General features: G+C 40.6%; 1 protein-coding gene across 1 annotated transcript; it reads left to right on the top strand.

The window, feature by feature from the left end:
• Positions 1 to 871: 871 nt before the first annotated feature.
• Positions 872 to 15,204, top strand: LOC311139971 (uncharacterized protein). Its single transcript, XM_084174958.1, has 16 exons — positions 872 to 954; positions 1,785 to 1,911; positions 2,729 to 2,851; positions 3,991 to 4,143; positions 4,979 to 5,197; positions 6,211 to 6,376; positions 6,520 to 6,628; positions 6,820 to 6,915; positions 7,117 to 7,169; positions 9,577 to 9,701; positions 9,960 to 10,082; positions 10,687 to 10,839; positions 11,758 to 11,982; positions 12,138 to 12,303; positions 12,519 to 12,621; positions 14,566 to 15,204. The coding sequence occupies exons 2-16, from the start codon at positions 1,786 to 1,788 to the stop codon at positions 14,663 to 14,665; spliced, it is 2,040 nt and encodes a 679-aa protein (XP_084031084.1). The 5' UTR covers positions 872 to 954; position 1,785; the 3' UTR covers positions 14,666 to 15,204.
• Positions 15,205 to 18,763: the final 3,559 nt, after the last annotated feature.

Genomic DNA, 18,763 nt, shown 5'->3' with positions numbered 1-18,763 from the left:
TGTTCTCATTGTTGAGTGTATGTCACAAGATGCATTCTTTTTTAAGGGGTGATTTAAGCATGTAGAGTCATGTCTGACTGCATGTACCTAAACATCATGAGACAGTCTTCATATACACACAGCCCTGACACATTGGCTCAGGACCACAGGGGGTTGACTAACATAGGGAAGTACCCGCTCCAAAAACAGAGCAATGGTGATCATATGCACAAGGGGGGACCATAGCATAGAATTGTTGGGATTTGCTACAGACAGTATGCAATATTCTATATAGGCCTCCTTGAAACTTTTGAATGTATTATACTTAACCCTGATTTGAGTCACGTGAAAAAAATCCACTTTGCTTCAACTATCCAAAGTGAAGGTCCAAAGTTATCCAAATGGCATATCCCCCCCACCACCAGACAACACCACCCCACTCACCACTCATACCCTCAATTTTACCTCTAGTATTTTTTTTGCATTACACCATTATGTAATTTCCAACGTAGGCTCATTCTGAAATAAGAAATATATATTCACAATCATTCATTTTCTTTATTTTCTGAATCTTCTAAATAAAAAGTAAGAGGCTGCTGCTAGCCTACATCTTTTAATTCAAATAATCGTTATATACGTTTGTTATAAACCTATGCGACTGAGATAACAATGTGCAGAATGAATAAAGGCCTATTGCAATATTATATATATATATATGTATATATATATATATAAACATTTGGACTGAAGTTAGAGACGCTCCTGAAATTTGAAACCTGACATCATCTGGTTTAGATGAGCGATTCCAGATGTATTTCCCCGTTGCTTAAACTTTTCCCCCTCCTAAACTCCGAGCTCCCGTCGCACTTCCTCAAACTGCAGACTATATAACTGCTCACACAGTGACCTACTTCATCGCAGGGAAACAACTGGTCAAAGGAATTCAACCGACACCTCTCCAAGTCTACGACCAAGGTAGAACTCCCCATTTTTTCAATGTCTTAAATCTGCAAACTTTTTATGTTGCCTTAATGCCTACATTTTTTTCCACGCAGTCATTTTGTAGAACTATGTTCATTAGAACTTTCAGTTTCACTTGGGATTTTATGTTTCAATAAAACAATTTACCACATCGAATTAGTTGTTAAAAATAATATTTGTATTCACTGCGTTTTGACTAAGAGTAAGCCTCGTTTGTTTTAAAGGGAAAACATTGCAGAGCGTAAAGGACTAAGTGTATAGGACTATATGCTGTTTGCAACAAAGAATGCACTTTGGTCATGGTGTAGCCAAACATTTATCAAAGAAATGAAACTATTCTCAAGTTAACTATGAAATCTTTGTAGCCTGTATAGCCTACATTAATTTGTAGCACCATGAAACAATGGGAATAGTAGACATTGAGTAAACCATAAGCTCCTAGCATAATTACTGTGCAGTAAAGGTTCATACAGTAACATGAAGTTCCCTCTGAACGATCAGAGGAATTTCCCATAGAACAGAGAGATACTGTGTCTTTTGTTATGATACCTCTTAATAATGAGCCGGAAACCAGAAAAACATGAACTGAAACCCAATGTACTTCAGCTCTCTTATTGATGTTACATTGTCAGTATGAAAGTCAACACCCATTTTTGTATTTATACTGTAATTAGTGACCATCTTTGTGTTTGTCTAGACTCTTAGGTGCTGCCACAATATTTTAATTTAGAAATATAATGCATAATGCCATTATCTCATTTTCTATATCAATGTAATATGTATTATACATCAATGACTAAAGCAGCCCTTTTGTCTTTTCCCAGAATGCTGCTGTGTGGTTGTGTACTGCTGCTCTTGGGCTCAGTCCTAGCCCAACCCCTGGACAAGATGTCACTGGACGCACAGTGGGACTCCTGGAAGACCACCCACATGAGAGAGTACAATGGCCTAGTGAGTGTCTGTCTGTTTGTCTTTCTGGCTGGCTGGCTAACTGCTCCTCACATTTATGCAGTGCTTTTTCTTTCAATTCTGCCTTCTAAGGTTGGCAATTACAGAAAGATTACCTTAACCTTGGATAACAAATACTCATGATTTTTCATATTTGCTTTGACGGTGAAAAATGCTTATGAATATCAAAGCCATTCATCATCATGAAATTAGTTATAATATAGAATGTCACTTAGACGTATGAGAACACTGTTATCTTTAAGTCAACAGTTTACAAACTATTGTGGAAAACTTCTGTATGTGTTGTTCTTCCTTGAAATGGTTTGTTATGATAGCTTGCAAGCAAGAAAAGCAGGAAACATGAGAATTAATCCTCCGTTTAGAATTTCAACCTTCTTGTTTTTACAGTAAAGAGTTATCAGCCAAGATGTTAGGAACACAAGTATTTCAGTGCTATAGCTAACTTGCCCTTACAAGACTACGTTTGGGCCTTATGGAAGAGCTCACTGCTTCAGGATGTGTGTGTCCCACAATCTGTGGTCAGCACTCAGCACATTCCTCAGCAGTCAGCAGAACAGCACTTTTTCCCCTACGACACCAAGCTTTGAATCATTATTCCTAACACACTGTAATGAGTGATCGAAGGCACTGTAAAGAATTGACAATAAATATTTTCCTTACTAACTTTCACCTCCACCATTTTGTGTCTATATGAACCAGTTCATTTGCACAGTAGTGACTGTGAGCACCGGGACCAAAGAACACATGAAAGGCCAGCTGTATGATTGACACCTGTGTTTTGTTGATGTTTTCATGGTAGGGTGAGGAGGTGATCCGTAGAACCATCTGGGAGAAAAACATGCGTCTGATCGAAGCCCACAATGAGGAGGCCGCTCTGGGGATTCACTCGTACGAGCTGGGCATGAACCACCTGGGAGACATGGTGAGTTAGTGAGCCACATCCTCTATGGGCGTTTTTTTTAGCATGCATGGAGAAAAAGCAACGAAAAAAGGGAGGGTTTAAAAAAGGGTCTAAGTAACTCCATGTGAAAACATATGTCTGGAATGTTATGTTTAAGGGAAACTATTTTGTGTTTGCTGTCCTCAGTTATCCTTTCTAATCAGTGTCTCCCTACTGTCCACAGCTTATCATTTTGGATATGTGTTTCAAATAAGGGAATGTCCCCCAGGTTTTATTTATGGTTTTATTTCACAAACAAGATCAAGCACAGGACAGAGTAGTGGCTTTTAGCTGATGCAGAGCACAGCCATCTGTGTTTTTACTCACGCAATGGCATACTGATTAAAAGGGAGGCTGTTAGGTTAGTGACCATTAAATCTACCCCTAGCTGTGACATGTATGTCAGGTTGGGTCATGAGTGATAACTGTGTTAGCATGAGACTTGAACTCCTTGAACGGGCTGTAGATTAAAATGGGAGGGAAAAGCAACCTGATATAAAGCTGCTTGGCTTTTATTGCTTGGCTTCTATGCCACTCATTAATGCTTTGTCCATTTGTTATCCATCGGAGTACCCAGAGATCAGTTAATCTGAGTGTCAGTTTCACTTCTATGTTGAGATGCGCTGTAAATAAAAGAAAGATGTATGGTTCTTCCAGTTTCACAGAGACTAGCACTCAACTAACATGTTTCAGCACTCATACTCGTATCAGGGCATAATGGGTTTAAAATTATGTACAATTATTCTGTTTTTTTTCTATGTTTTTTAATTTCATGATCTCCAATGGGATTAATAAGCCATTGATCTATCTAAATGATAACTGCTGGACTATAAACATGGAAACACTTGTCCCTACTTATAGTGGGTAAATGGTTCATAGTCTATTGCTATGCATGCATAATTCCCTCATCCCTAGCCTCTTCCCAGATGTCAGAGGAGATAGTTGAAAAATTATGTAAAATGTGTCTGCTTTTTATTTTTAAATGTCATGATCTCCAATGGGTTTAATCAGACATTGATCTATCTATATGATAACCTTTGGACTATAAACATGGCAAATGGTTCATAATCTATTGCTATGCATGCATAATTCCCTCATCCTCATCCCACTCCTCTCCCCAGACGTCAGAGGAGATAGTTGAGAAGCTGACTGGCCTCCAGGTGCCCATGAACAGGGACCGTAGCAACACCTGGATCCCTGACAACAATGTGGAGAAGCTCCCCAGGTCCATCGACTACCGCAAGAAGGGCATGGTGACCCCAGTTAAGAACCAGGTGAGAGGATGGGAGCGAACAACAAAGAGCTGTTACTCGAGTCCAGTGTTTCCCCTAGATGTATTTCTTATTTCCAAAATGTATTGCACCAAAATGTTCAATCAAGCTTAATTGAGGCCAAGATAATGGTTGTAGGTAGGGGGCAACAATCTAGGCAGGGTGCCATCTGAAGATTTTTAGGGGAAACACTGAGTTATAATTAACTCATTTCCTATTCCTCTTTGCTTTCAGTCAGTTAACTCTTTGTTTTCTTGAGGTAGCAAATGATCACAGTTACAGCACAGTCACGTAACCTGTCTAGGACAATAAAAACCCATGGTTTGTCTAATTGACTTAGACAAGTAAAGAATGTGTTTGATTATGAAAGGTAATTACTCATTATGATCTAATTGGACACGAAGGCATTATTTATTATTTATGTAAACATGGTATTTAGTTAAGTGGTACATAAAGTACCCAGACTGAAATATGGAGTACATCTTTGCTACCAGGGAACACTAGGAGATTAGCCCTGGATTTATACCATTCATCTAATGAACATTAGGTAACTTTAAATGAGCACTAATAGTCTGTGGTATCAACAAAGAGCTGTCAGGTTCAGGAGGGATGTGATAGATAGTGAGGTGTGAGTGCAGTATGTCTACCCTCTAGTGGTGAATAAGATAACTATAGATGTTCTAAGGGCAGATGGAAAAAAACTATTTGCTCAGACCCTCTGAAAGCTTTTTTAAAAATCAGGGCCTTTGACTCTCTGTCAAAGTGCACCACCTTATGGACAAATTGGAGAAGGCAGCTCTGACCCTAATGGAAACGTTTTATGTCCCCTCTTTCTCAGCTCTCCTGTGGCTCCTGCTGGGCCTTCAGCTCTGCTGGGGCCCTGGAGGGCCAGCTGGCAAAGACCACAGGCAAACTGATAGACCTCAGCCCCCAGAACCTGGTGGACTGTGTCACTGAGAACAATGGCTGTGGTGGAGGCTACATGACCAACGCCTTCGAATACGTTGAGGAAAACGGAGGCATCGACACAGACGAGGCTTACCCATACCTTGGCCAGGTAGGGGCATGGTTTGGCTAACATTGAAACAGAATGTGACTGTCATTTTAGTTTGTTGGCCAAACAGCCATTTTAGTTTGTTGAAATTACATTTTCAGTCAGCGTTTTCTTACCACACGTCAAGTGAGTTGGAATGTTCTGGATGACATTTGCAGTTTCTGATTGAGCTATCACATCACATGCTCTTTAACCAAAACAACGTTAGCAAAACAAAGGAGCTGATTGTGGACTTCAGGAGGAACCAGGCTGGACACGCCCCCATCCCCATCAAAGGGGCTGCCGTGGAGACGGTCTGCCGTGGATACGGTCATCTCAGAGAAGCTGAAATGGTGTAACCACACAGACACCGTAGTGAAGACCTCAGGATGCTGAAGAAGTTTGTCCTGTCCCTGAGGGCCCTCACAGTGTTCTACAGAAGCACCGTCGAGAGCGTACTGTCGGGCTGCGTCACAGCCTGGTACGGCAACTCCACCGCCGCGGACCGTAAGGCTCTTCAGAGGGTGATACGTGCAGCCGAACGGACCATTGGGTGCACACTGCCTGCCCTACAGGACACCTACAACACCAGGTGTCGCAGGAAGGCCAAGAAGATCATCAGGGACCCCAGCCATCCAAGCCATGCCCTGTTCTCCCCGCTTCAATCACTCAGACACGGGCAGTACAGGAGCTGCTGAATAGCCACCACTAGTCAGCTACCTGCTACTCCCCCGATCGACATTCCCCCGCTACTCCTCCCCATGGACATCCCCCAGACACCCTCAACTCTCACTTACCTTACTTACCTTACCTTCTACTCCCCCTATGGACATTATTTATCCTGCTGCTATTTCTATTGCTGTTTTTTTATTACCATTTTCATTATTTTATTTCACTTAGTCCTGCATGTTGGAGCTCAAAGCCTAAGATTTTCACTGTACCCTGCAATCACACCTGCAACCCTGTACATGTGACTATTAAACAATCTGAATCTGAATCATAAATAAACCAATCCATATCTATCACTCTGTCTACAGGATGAGCAGTGTGCCTACAACGCGTCTGGCATGGGTGCTCAGTGTCGCGGTTTCAAGGAGATCCCTGAGGGAGACGAGCGGGCACTGACCAAGGCTGTAGCCAAAGTGGGGCCTGTGGCTGTGGGCATCGATGCCACCCTCTCCACCTTCCAGTTCTACCAGAGTGGTGAGTGACATTCTGCCTCCAAGAACCATGGATAGAAGAATCAACCACTTGTAGTGGTCTAACACGACACATGCCAGTAGACTTCTAAAGCACTTCTCTTAAAGCTTGTTGAAGCTCATTCCTTTACAATGTCATTTACTCAGGTGTGTACTACGACCCCAACTGCAACAAGGATGACATCAACCACGCCGTGCTTGCAGTGGGCTATGGACAAACTGCCAAGGGCGCAAAATTCTGGATCGTCAAGAACAGGTGGGTCACAGTGCACTGGGCTTATTCAATGGCATCAGGTAACACGTTTCACACTGTTGACTTGAAATGTATTTTTTCAAAATCACAATTCATCCTCTTTATCCACTCTCTCTCTCTCTCTCTCTCTCCCCCTCTCTCTCTCTCTCTCCCTCTCTCTCTCTCTCTCTCTCTCTCTCCCCCTTCTCTAACAGCTGGAGTGAGAGCTGGGGCAAGCAGGGTTACATCATGATGGCACGTAACCGAGGGAATGCGTGTGGCATTGCCAACCTGGCCAGTTACCCCATCATGTGAACATCAAGCGGCAGAGGGCACCATGGAAGCAGGGAAGCCAAACCACATATCAATGACTACACCCATTATAGAAAATAACACTATGTTTCTGGAATAGCACATTCTAATGGTCTGGAGGTTTGAGTATCCCAGAGTTCTTTTGCAAGCACTTTGAAATGCCCTACTCATGTCTTACTGTTATATCATCAAACTTCCAGACTTCAATTGGAGTCTGATCTACAGTGGAACAACTATGATTGTGATGAGGAAAGTGTGTAGTGCACAGCAATTTACATAGGTTGTATTCAGTGTGTCAGGTCAGGTAACATTGCTGCGCAATGGGAGTTTTGTCTCACTGTCAATGCAAAAAGGGCATAAACATAGTAAATGTAAGTGTGTGTCGGTCAAGATTACTCCTGGTGGGTTTTTTGATGATCTTGACTTTTTATTTTATTGTTCAGCACTTTTACACCAAATTCTGATGATTGAATTGTAACATTGATTTCTATTAAATGGAATAAAAGTTGATTCATTTGAAATGAGAGTGTGTGTGCCTGTACATTGAGGGGAAGAGAAGTGAAAGAAAGACAAACTGAAAAAGGAAGATTAAGGTTCCTGAGGTTTTTCAGCTATGTTAAGTATCTCAAATCAACAATCACTCATTGTCCCTTATTGTATAAATACACAACAATATGAAGGAATTATACATGTAATTTGTGTTGACTGTTAAATCTGATGATGAATACAGTACAGATTAGAAGCCTTCATGAGATCTTGAGATAGAGAGACAATGAGCGAATAAACACGTGAAAATGGCACATAGTTTCATACCAGTAACACGTCTTCCTGCCTCAGACTCACCCCCTCAAACAACAGACTTCCTGTGATCTAGTCTTAAGATCAGATGGAAGCTCTTGTATAGTTAATGTAGTGTTGATTGAATGTAATGTTTATGAATACACTGTTGGCAATGTTTAAAAAAGAGATTGGCAGGTAGCCTATTGTTAAGAGCAATGGACCAGTAACCAAATGGTTGCTGGTTTGAATCCCTAAGCCAACTAGGTGAGAATTCTGTAGATGTGCCCTTGAGCAAGTCACTTAACCCTAGTTGTTCATATATTTTAACAAATATTTAAGAACAGTGGGCTGGCTACTAGTCAGTATGACATCTGCCCATATATTTTAATATTTTCACCCTATCCTTCATAGAAGTCATTCACATTATAATTAAGGGGTCTATAACATTGTTTTTAAATGCAGTGAGAAATAGTATTGAATTTACCATTATCAACATAGCAATTCGTATATGACACATTAGAAATGGTCAATGAGGAAGTTCTACCACATGACTTTCACAGATAAATATCAAGCAGGAAAACATCCCATAGAAAACAATTGACGCGCCTTACTCTCCTCTGAAGTCATCATCAGGTGCAACCGAGTTTTACAAGGTAAAACGTTTGTCAGTTTTCAATCGAGGCAGATAGACTATTTCAAGTTCATAATGTAGCTAGCTAGACTCGTTTTAATTAGGTAATTTGTTTTAACTTGACTGTATTTAAAAGCATTGTCATAAAGCATTCGTTTTACTTTCGTTTTTAATTTGTCAATGCAACATTATTTTCTTATAACCATTCATGTATTTGTGTTTTCTTCTGTGAAATTGTCCAATATCTCTTTTCATTACAACCTTTTTTGTAACTTTTATACAACATCAACATTAATTAGTTGTACAGTTTAATAAACTAGGTGATTTCTACTGATAGCCTAGTGGCAAACCTACTGAGATACTTATTTAACTAAATAATAAGCATATCAAACGACACAATATGCTTCTGTGGTATCTGAGGAATTTATGACTTTGCTAACGTTTTCAAATGGTATCTTGGAGGATGTTGATTCAGCTTAGGGAAGCATCTGGGGAGCAGTTTTATAGGGGCACCCCATAAAACAGAGGAAGTCTCATGGGATTGGTCTCTAGGGAAAACCACCCATATCATGGTAAAGATTATAAATACTTGGTTGAGACAAAGGAGGTCAGAACAACATATTATTTTCGGGTCATTGTTCTCCAGATGCCTGCAGACGTCTGTAAACTTATGCTGAAATCTTGTGATATAAATAAACCTTTATAATCAAAGTACAGTGTAAGCGGACTCCTTGGTCTCACAGCAAAGATTAGCATTATTCTTTATAAACAACACTTCATTTTTATGAAATTATAGAATTTGACCTGTTTTGGGGCTTTCTTTTACGCAGTAGAGATCGGTTACCTACACCGGTGCGTCAGGTAGCCTAATCTTGAACACTGAAGCTTCCTATTGAATAGGACATCAAAAAGATTCTATACATAACAATTTTGTAGAATCTGAATGATGGAGTTATTTATTTGATCAGTGTTAAAGACTCTTGATCAACAGTTTGCTTGCGCAACAGTTTCAATACCCATTGATGGTTGGTCTTGTGACAAGCTGACTCATTGTGTATAGGCTACAGTAGTTCCCGTCGCAGTAAATGGTTATTGAAATTTGTTTAACTTTTTGTTATTTGTGGAACTTAAACTGAATTGAGTATTTGAGGCACACACACACACTATTACTTCATTATTTGTATCAACGATGAAACAATAAAATAGAATTGCCTCCTGGTTGAATAATACTTTTTTATTTTCTGTGCAGGCATGATGTTGTGGAGACTGCTGCTCACTGCGCTATGTGGCACAGCAGTTGCCCTGTTTGACCCAATGCTGGAACAGCACTGGCAGATGTGGAAGAAGACACATGGCAAGAACTACCAGACTGAGGTGAGATGAGCCAGCATCACTGCAAGATGTTTTGGCTAGGATGAGGCCAAGCTGCTACTATAGTGGCATTTACACAGGTTCTGTTTTCTGTATAGGTTGAAAGTACCACAACCTTTCCCAAATATATTTCTTACATGTAACTAGCTAACACTGAATGCATTGTGATTCAACCTGTGTGGTTTACATATTTGAAAGTGTATTGTTTTAAAAGTCATAGACTGAGATTTGTCTACACCTGTGTGTGTGGATACTGTGTAGGTTGAAGAGCTGGGCCGAAGGGAGATATGGGAGAGGAATCTTCAGCTGATAAGCCTGCACAACCTGGAGGCGTCCATGGACATGCACACCTATGACCTGGGCATGAATCACATGGGGGACATGGTGAGGGCCTCAGGTCACTGACAATGCCAAGGGCCAGTTTGGAACTCGGATATCTGAAGTTGTTACTAAACTTAGTACCTACCTCCATAAAAGTTTGATAGTGCTTGTGTGGAATATGATTCCAGAAAACGTATACAGAATATGGTATGCTTTCACTAGGTAATGCAGACTGGCCTGGTTTACATGACGGAAGAGTAAAACATTTAGATTTTGACCTTCATGTTTATTTTGTTGAGTTCCTTTGTCGTTGTTTTCCGGTGTTCTACTTTCTTGGCAAATAGGTGTTGAAATGTTGCTAAACTGGTTTCCTGAAGATTAATGAGCATGACTGCAAATATGCTTCCTTATGCCTCTAGTATGTAGTATAACAAGTGGCTGTACCCTTTCATGAGTACGCATCTGATTTGTTTTCTGTAAATAGACAAGCTAAAGTATCATCACATTGACCTATGTGCCTTTAAATGTATTTCTGATCCTATTTCAACATATCTTCCTCCAGTTGATGTAGCCTTGGGTTCATGGGATGGGTTTATGATACTGATTACAGTGATCTTTAAATGCTCAGTTTGGTCAATGTGTTGCATCTCTTGTCAACTATTTTCAGACCCAGAAGGAGATTGTCCAGTCTTTTGCCTCATTGCGTGTTCCTGCTGACCTCAAGAGGGAGCCCTCTGCATTTGTAGGATCCTCCAGTGCCCCCATACCTGATACTGTTGACTGGAGAGAGAAGGGCTACGTCACTGAAGTCAAAATGCAGGTAATGATGAACAGCTCCTTTATGTACTGACGTATGTGTAACTGATAGATGCACACACACACACACACACACACACACACACACACACACACACACACACACACACACACACACACACACACACACACACACACACACACACACACTACATGTTCATGTTTTTAAATGTATGTAAATTGTTAAGTCTTTTGTCTGTAATGTATTTTTCGTTATGTGTCGGACCCCAGTAAGACTAGCTGTCGCCATTAGCTTATGGGATCCTAATCAATCAAATCAAATCATATAACATTTGTTTACATGTGTACGGTTGTATGTATATCATACATTATATGTATTCTCTTTTTTAACTACTGGTAAATATCCTTGGTATGTATTAAAGTTGTTGTTACAGTGTAATAACTGATATCAGGATGTTAAAACACAGTGTTGTCTCTTTTCAGGTCTCACTTCCTCTGTTTGTCTATTGTAGGTTTCTTCCATGTTCTCAGTCGTTGAATTAGTTCCTTTTTTGTGAGGTAGTCGTCGGCCTAAGTGCTAGGGTGTGCGAGTTTAAAACCACTGAATGACAAGCACTGCACGTCTACATAACGTTAACATTTCAGTTCCACTTTATTGTATAAATAAAATGTTTCTGTTTTACATAGTAAAATAATAGATACATTGAACTGATTTCATCATTACTTTTGGGGTGCAGTGAGAACTGAATCAAGAACCACTAAGCACTATTTGAAACCAAGTTGTGGTTCCTTTTTGTTATATTGAACAAGTTTCAGCAACCATTGCGACCACATAATTTCTTGTAGATTTAATAGTAATGAAACAGTACTGTAAAAAAAAGGTATTACAAATAGGACTCTCAAATGAACTATCCAGGTATTAGTTTGGGGATTGCTTCCCTAACAATTGTCTTGTCCATAGGGCTCCTGTGGCTCCTGCTGGGCATTCAGCTCTGTCGGGGCCCTGGAGGGCCAGCTGATGAAGACCACAGGTAAATTGATAGACCTCAGCCCCCAGAACCTGGTGGACTGCTCCTCCAAATACGGCAATATGGGCTGCAACGGTGGCTTCATGTCCAAGGCCTTCCAGTATGTCATCGACAACCAGGGCATTGACTCTGATCAATCCTACCCCTACAAGGCAGTGGTGAGTATGAACTAGTAATAATAGTATGAATAGTGTGTAGCTGGGGTCAGCTGCTCGTAGTAACTAGCTGTTGTAACTAGCTGTATGTAGATTATTTCAACCACCTCCCCATGCCACATTATCTGACCCCTTTGTTGTCTTGTCTCCCCTGTTAGCAACAACAGTGCAGCTACAACCCTGCTCAGCGTTCTGCAAACTGTTCCAGGTACAGCTTTCTGCCGAAGGGGGATGAAGGGGCTCTGAAAGAAGCACTGGCCAACATCGGACCCATCTCTGTCGGCATTGATGCCACCCGACCCAATTTTGCCTTCTACCGCAATGGTATGAAAAAACGTAATTTCAACTTCTTGGGTCATGTTTTTACATTTTAAGGACAGTATGGTCTTGACATTGGTAATGTAAATCAAAATCTGAAACAATGTGGCTTTTATTGTGTAATTTTCCACTTTATGGTCAACTGCTTGGCTTTGACTTGAGGAGAAATGCATATTTATTGAAGGCTGACATGTCATTGTCCAACCCATGTATCATTGTAGGAGTTTACAATGATCCAACCTGCACAAAGAAGGTAAACCATGCTGTCCTTGCTGTGGGTTACGGTACCTTGGGTGGGCAGGATTACTGGCTGGTGAAGAACAGGTAAGGGGATTTAGAACTTCACTCAGAGTTTCCATCTTCAAAGCTCCATCTGCTCTTCTGTTGTTCTGTATCTAGATATTTAGTCAAACAGGGCTACTGTTCAGGGCTGAGATGAAAAGATCCTACAAGTGGACTTTTATTAAACTAGATTCCCCTTTTCAAACCTCCATCTGCTCCTTTGTTTTATTCTGACAAACAGGACCATGGTGAAGGATAAAAAGGGATGTGAAAAGAGAACATAAAACTCAAATTAGGCTTTAGACAAATGAACTTTGGTAGTTTGGGATTGAATGGTATTGTTTATTGTGGGGTTATTCAACCGGGGGTCTGCGGCCCCTTAGGGGTACTGCAGGGGGTCCGCCAAAATAATTATAATTTTAATATAATTTTTCCCCCCAATGTTTTTATGAAAATCTCTAGCAACAGCAGAATAAACAACATGCCTACTGTAGAAAAAAGGATAATATCTTCTTTCTACACTGAACAAAAATATAAAAGCAACATGCAACAATTTCAAAAATGTTACTGAGTTACAGTTCATATAAGGAAATACATTATTTTAAATAAATTCATTAGGCCTTAATCTATGAGTTTCACATGACTGTGAATACAGATATGCATCTGTTGGTCACAGACACTTTTAACAAAAAGTAGGGGCGTGGATCAGAAAACCAGTCCGTATCTGGTGTGACCACCATTTGCCTTATATTTTTGTTCAGTATAATAATGTCAACTTTATCTCTAAACTCCTAATATTGAGCAAATTACACTGATTGGAACCAATTACACTCACTGGAGTGTCTAGCATAAAAAGGTGCCTGTGAATAGGCTACCAGTACGGCAAGTGCCGCTGGCTGTTGGTTAGCTGACTAAACTCAACTCCATGGTGAAGGAGGTTTCTGATAAACTCCACCAACGGAGTTGAGCAGAGACCAGGCGTTGTGGAATTTAAGCTCTGACTACATCGATTTGCCCAAGGTCAATACTTTTAAAAAATTTAATTATGAAACACTCACCTTGTACCTATGTTTGTCCTCTGTAGTTGCATGTCTTTCTTTGTTTGATTAAATCCATATTTTTTAAATAAATGTTAATCAAATACAACCAATGACTGTTTGCTCGTTTCTTTTTCTCGAAGATGGCAACTCAGCGCAAATGCGCATGTGCCAATTTAATCTCCGATGACGTAGGCCTAGATTGTGTGATTTGATTGGACAATGAGTATTTGGAGACCTAGGCCTACTTCATCGGAGATTCAATTGGCGCATGCGCATTTACGCTGAGTTGCCATCTTCGAGAAACAGAATCGAGCAAACAGTCAGTGGTTGTATTTGATTAACATTTATTGAAAAAGAATGGTACGCAACTACAGAGGACAAACATACGTACAAGGTAAGCATTTCATAATTTACTTTTTTTGAAGTATTGACCTTGAGCGAATCAATGTAATCGGAGCTGAATTCCACAAAGCCTGGTCTCTGCTCAACTCCGTTGGTGGAGTTTATCAGAAACTTCCTTCACCATGGAGTTGAGTTTAGTCAGCTAGTGTAGCTGCTGGTAAACTTTCTTGACTTGGACATACATTTTTGACAACACATGGCTGGCTAACCTTTGTTTAACCAGCTAAATAGCTGCTCTTAGTGAAAATGTGTGTTGGAGCTACCTTTCTAGCTAATAGGCTATGTTAGAGTTTACATTTCCTTTTACAATTATAATGTGGGGAGGTCAGAATAATGAAAAAACGATGTACCAAATCTATGCCATTATGATTCACCTGATGATAAGGCAGGTGATTGTTTTTGTTGCTAACGTATGATGGGGGTCCCTGGGTCGCTGGTTTGCCTGGGAGGGGGTCCCTGGGCAAGAAAAGCTTGAAGACCCCTGGTTTATTGAGTATCAATGTTCATTGGAAATATGTTTCAATCTTCCTCACCCTCTGTCTAGCTGGGGCTTATCGTGGGGAGACCAGGGATATATACGGATGTCACGCAACAAGGACAACCAGTGTGGCATCGCCTTGTACGCGTGCTACCCTATCATGTAACTCCTGCCAATCAAAGCGGCCTAACTGGAAAAACTGAGCCCTTTTATTAATTTAATGTAATTCATTTTTCTTCCTCCATTGTTTTAGTCTTGTTTTTACCATTTCACTTTCTGCCACTTTATGTCTATATAGACAGTACTTTAAAGGTGTTTTTACAAATTATGTATAAGGCAAATGTCATTATCTACATTATAAATAATAATATAATAATATGCCATTTAGCAGACGCTTTTATCCAAAGCGACTTACAGTCATGCGTGCATACATTTTTGTGTATGGGTGGTCCCGGGGATCGAACCCACTACCTTGGCGTTACAAGCACCGTGCTCTACCAGCTGAGCTACAGAGGACCACACATCACTGTAGCTAGCATCCTGTCCAGGGGGTGTACTTGTACATGAAGCTGCCTCACGCTACAGAAACAAGCGATAGGCTCCTGCTCCTGCTCCTGTGAGCCGTTCTGGCTCGCACATGCCAAAGCTCGTGCAAGGCTACTTACTTACTTAAGTATATTTTGTCATCGAATAAATATATCTTTGAAAGAACTGATTTGAATTGAATTAATATTTCTACCTCCAAACTGTAGTGACTGTAAATTGTTTATTTTCCATTTCCTCAGTCACAGACGAAACGAAACATATGTAGACCTACATCCTGTGCTCAAATGTGTATTGCCATGCAGCGTGAAGTCAGTAGACCAACAATCTAAATTGGGTTACAAATGAGTCATTTTAATTTTTTGGTGCAACATCACAACAAACAATTTCACATGAGGTATTCAAAGGGATTTTCTTAAGTTGTTGTTACAAAATGTCCCACCATGATTGACATTTAAAGTGTTGTGTTTTAAGCCTTTGGTTGGTTAGCCACATTCATTAGTTAGTCTAACACATGGACGAGAATGGCACAATAAGTATGGTGGGTGAGTCCTAGTTTAGGAACCCAGACACAAACCCATGTCAAATACAATATTTCCCTCAATTTGGCCTCATTAAAGCTTTTGTATGGAGTCATTTATTCCTGCTTCCAACAGTGGGATCAACCAGTATTTCAAATATACTAACATATTGGAAAAGGAGAAATGGTTTTACAAATGTGGAAAAATAGCTTTAGTCTCCTCTTGACCTTTTGTTTTTGGTTGAACTCTTGATTCTTGGGCTTTCATAACTATTACAGTAAGTCACATGATTCTAGTTTGGTACAATGAATAGGTAACGTTGATTACAGCAAGATCCTCCTTGCTTGGATTGTCACCTACTTTTTTGGTCTTGAAAATGATTATATACAGATTATTGGTAAATATGACTTCTGTAGTGCACTGGACTACGCTTTGGCTGGATGGGTCTTGGTTGCTCCTGTAACAGATTGATTCCAGCACATTTGGTTTTGAAAAAAACATGAGAGACAGATGGACAGACAGATAGATAGACAGACACCCTGAAAGGATGGAATCTTTGGTTAAGAAACTTCTTTGCACACAACATCTCACACAGTTGAGGTAGATGGGTAAGTATTCATGTACACAGGGGGACAAAGGGAACACTGGGGTTACGGAGTCAAAAGACTTCCTCTACAGTCACAACTTCATGTCAATCTCTCAGTTCCAATTTCAAATGCTGAACCTAAAAATACTGTGTTACTTAGCACATCTCACTGGAGCAGACTTCACTATCTTTGGATTTCTAGTGTACTAATTTATAGTACAAAATAATATCAGAGGGTAACCATGCATATTCAGATATACCTGTGTTTTTAAGCCCCGGAAGAGTTTCTGAAGAGTTTCTAAACATCCTCGACTAAGACATACTTTTACTTTTAGAAATACATTTCTTTACAATCCACTAGGGGGTGCAACAGGCTAAATTGATGACAGACCACCTGCAATAGTCTATCAACTCTCCATACAAAGGGGAGTTCTCTCCCTCAGTCAAGACAGAGAAGACAATGACTGAGAAGTCTCTCCCCATTTGAAGGCAGACTCTATTCTAAAATATGGGCAGCGGAAAAATAAAGGTGTCATGGGGACCTATCCTATTGTCTTTGATAGAACACCATATGACAAGCTAGAAAAAAAGGAACATCAAAACTGGTAGGGGTTTTCATGTTCCCTGCACCAGACTGGGCCCCCTCCATCGGTCACAGCATGCTTACAATTGTTGCTCATTAAACTTTAATTCTACTCTATTGTGCCCTTGCACCCCCCCTCCCAAAACATTGCACCCTGTTCAGGGGTGATTCAGCCACCTCTCTGATCTCCCCGCCCCCTTTGAATGCCCCTAAGCCCACGGGTCTGGCCAGGAGCGGACCCTTAGACCAGATACGCAGAGAGGAGACGGATGAAAAAGGCTCCCTTTGAAGTTTGCAAAAGTCGATGGCCTCTTTCATGACCGCCCGTCTTTCAAGTGCATGCTGTGAAGGGGCCCCCACAACACGCCCCTCCCAAGGTTAAAGACAGGAGAGGCGCAAGCTAGCTGGTGGACAAGCTATCCCTCCCCACTACCCACCAAAGCAGAACCGAGAAAATGCTTGAGGAGCCTGTGGAACTGAGAAGACTGGCAGAAGGGATGAGTCTGGAAGATGGTGAAATCACATTGAGCAGGACATAGACAGGAGTGTGTGCACTGCAGCAAGGGGAGTCACTACTATGCAAACCTCGAGGAAGATGCACAGCATGCATGTTTCCATGGGGTCTCAAAGGATTCACACTTAAGAGCCTGAAATGCTCCGTAAGTGCATCCCTGGACACTCGAGATACTCTGCTGAACGGTGTTTGAACACAATTCTACAAGCAACCTGTGAACCTATGAGATGTCACATTACCACAACATTCAAACAAGCCTTGGCATAAGACCTGACCACAGAGACATTTGCCAATAGTAAAGAAATCCCCATTATTCTACAAAACAAAGGCCTTCAAGAGAGAGATACGTAACATCACTGGGAGTCGGGGAGAGGAAAGGGGTTTAGGCCATACATTCAGGGAGGACAATCTTAATCTTTGGTATTACGATGGGATTCTACAACTAAAAGTGCCCATCAGAAAAAAAATCAGTTTTACACAGACATACAAAGCATTATTAAATAAATACTTACAGTATATAGATAGCATAAATAAATTACCAAATAAATAGAGAGAACGGAAAAGAAAAACAATAAATACACAAATGCAGTAATAAATACATCGATCAGTTCAGCAATTGCTTTTTAAATTCTTGCTCCAATGAAACTGGTTATAAGGAGGCATGTTAAAACCGTCCCTTGAGGAACTAAAATGACCTTGTTGTATGTAGCAGGACTGGAACAACAACTCATACTTCCATTGGATTTCTATAAGTAGAGCAATGTGCTTGAAATCTGTACAAAAGGGCTGAAAGAATCACATTCCTCCATTTTCTAGGCGTCTGTAAAAAAAGATTTGCAATGGAGCCGAGGTTTGTTCAGTTAAGTGTTTTGAAACATGAGTGGAAAAAATACTACACCATTACTATACATTGTGTTACAAGTACTTCTTTCCTTTGCGTCCGTCGTGTTCAAAGGGTTTTGGTTGAGTCAAAATGGCTACAGAGCTTTTGTTTGGTAGGTCAGTCAACGTCTTAAAGCTGGAGGGTTGCATCAAAAAGTCTCTGACTTGGCATCCCTTGAAATTCAGCCCTTGTTTACTGATTCTGTCCCGATTTAAAGTGAGACACACCAAGGTTGCTCCTTGAAAACTGATTCATTCAAGCTGGAACCGTTGTCAAGAAGTGTAAAATAAAAGTCAAGGTTCTCGTGACAGGTAATGATTGAAAACGGAGAATCGTAGAGAGCAAAATAACCTCCTGATCATCCAAAGAGTTCTGCAGTCCTGCGAACCATGTTATATGGGGACACATGCCGCATTCTTTAGAAAACGTGATGGAGCTATGATTTTGTCACAATCCCCATGTTATTCTCTGTGACCTTCGTCTTGATTCTTCAGAGAAACAAAGGACATAAGAAGATGAAGATCTGTCGATATAACGGGTGGTGAACATTTTAATTAGGGGTTTTATGCAATGCAGTGATGCCTCTTGATTTTTCTTTCTAGGAGGGAGATGAAATTAGCCATGAGGGCAAAAA

The sequence above is a fragment of the Coregonus lavaretus genome, assembly GCF_964263955.1.
Source record: "Coregonus lavaretus genome assembly, chromosome: 13".
In the NCBI taxonomy this organism is placed as follows: domain Eukaryota; kingdom Metazoa; phylum Chordata; class Actinopteri; order Salmoniformes; family Salmonidae; genus Coregonus; species Coregonus lavaretus.
Note: the sequence above shows the minus strand (reverse complement) of the source record. Positions and strands in the feature narration are given on the sequence as shown.

Excerpts from the sequence above, each read along its gene's own strand:
- LOC311139971 (XM_084174958.1), top strand. The coding sequence starts at position 1,786 with ATGCTGCTGTGTGGTTGTGTACTGCTGCTCTTGGGCTCAGTCCTAGCC. Across the intron at positions 4,144-4,978 it reads TGACCCCAGTTAAGAACCAG|CTCTCCTGTGGCTCCTGCTG; the intron begins GTGAGAGGATGG and ends CCTCTTTCTCAG. Across the intron at positions 12,304-12,518 it reads TTTTGCCTTCTACCGCAATG|GAGTTTACAATGATCCAACC; the intron begins GTATGAAAAAAC and ends GTATCATTGTAG.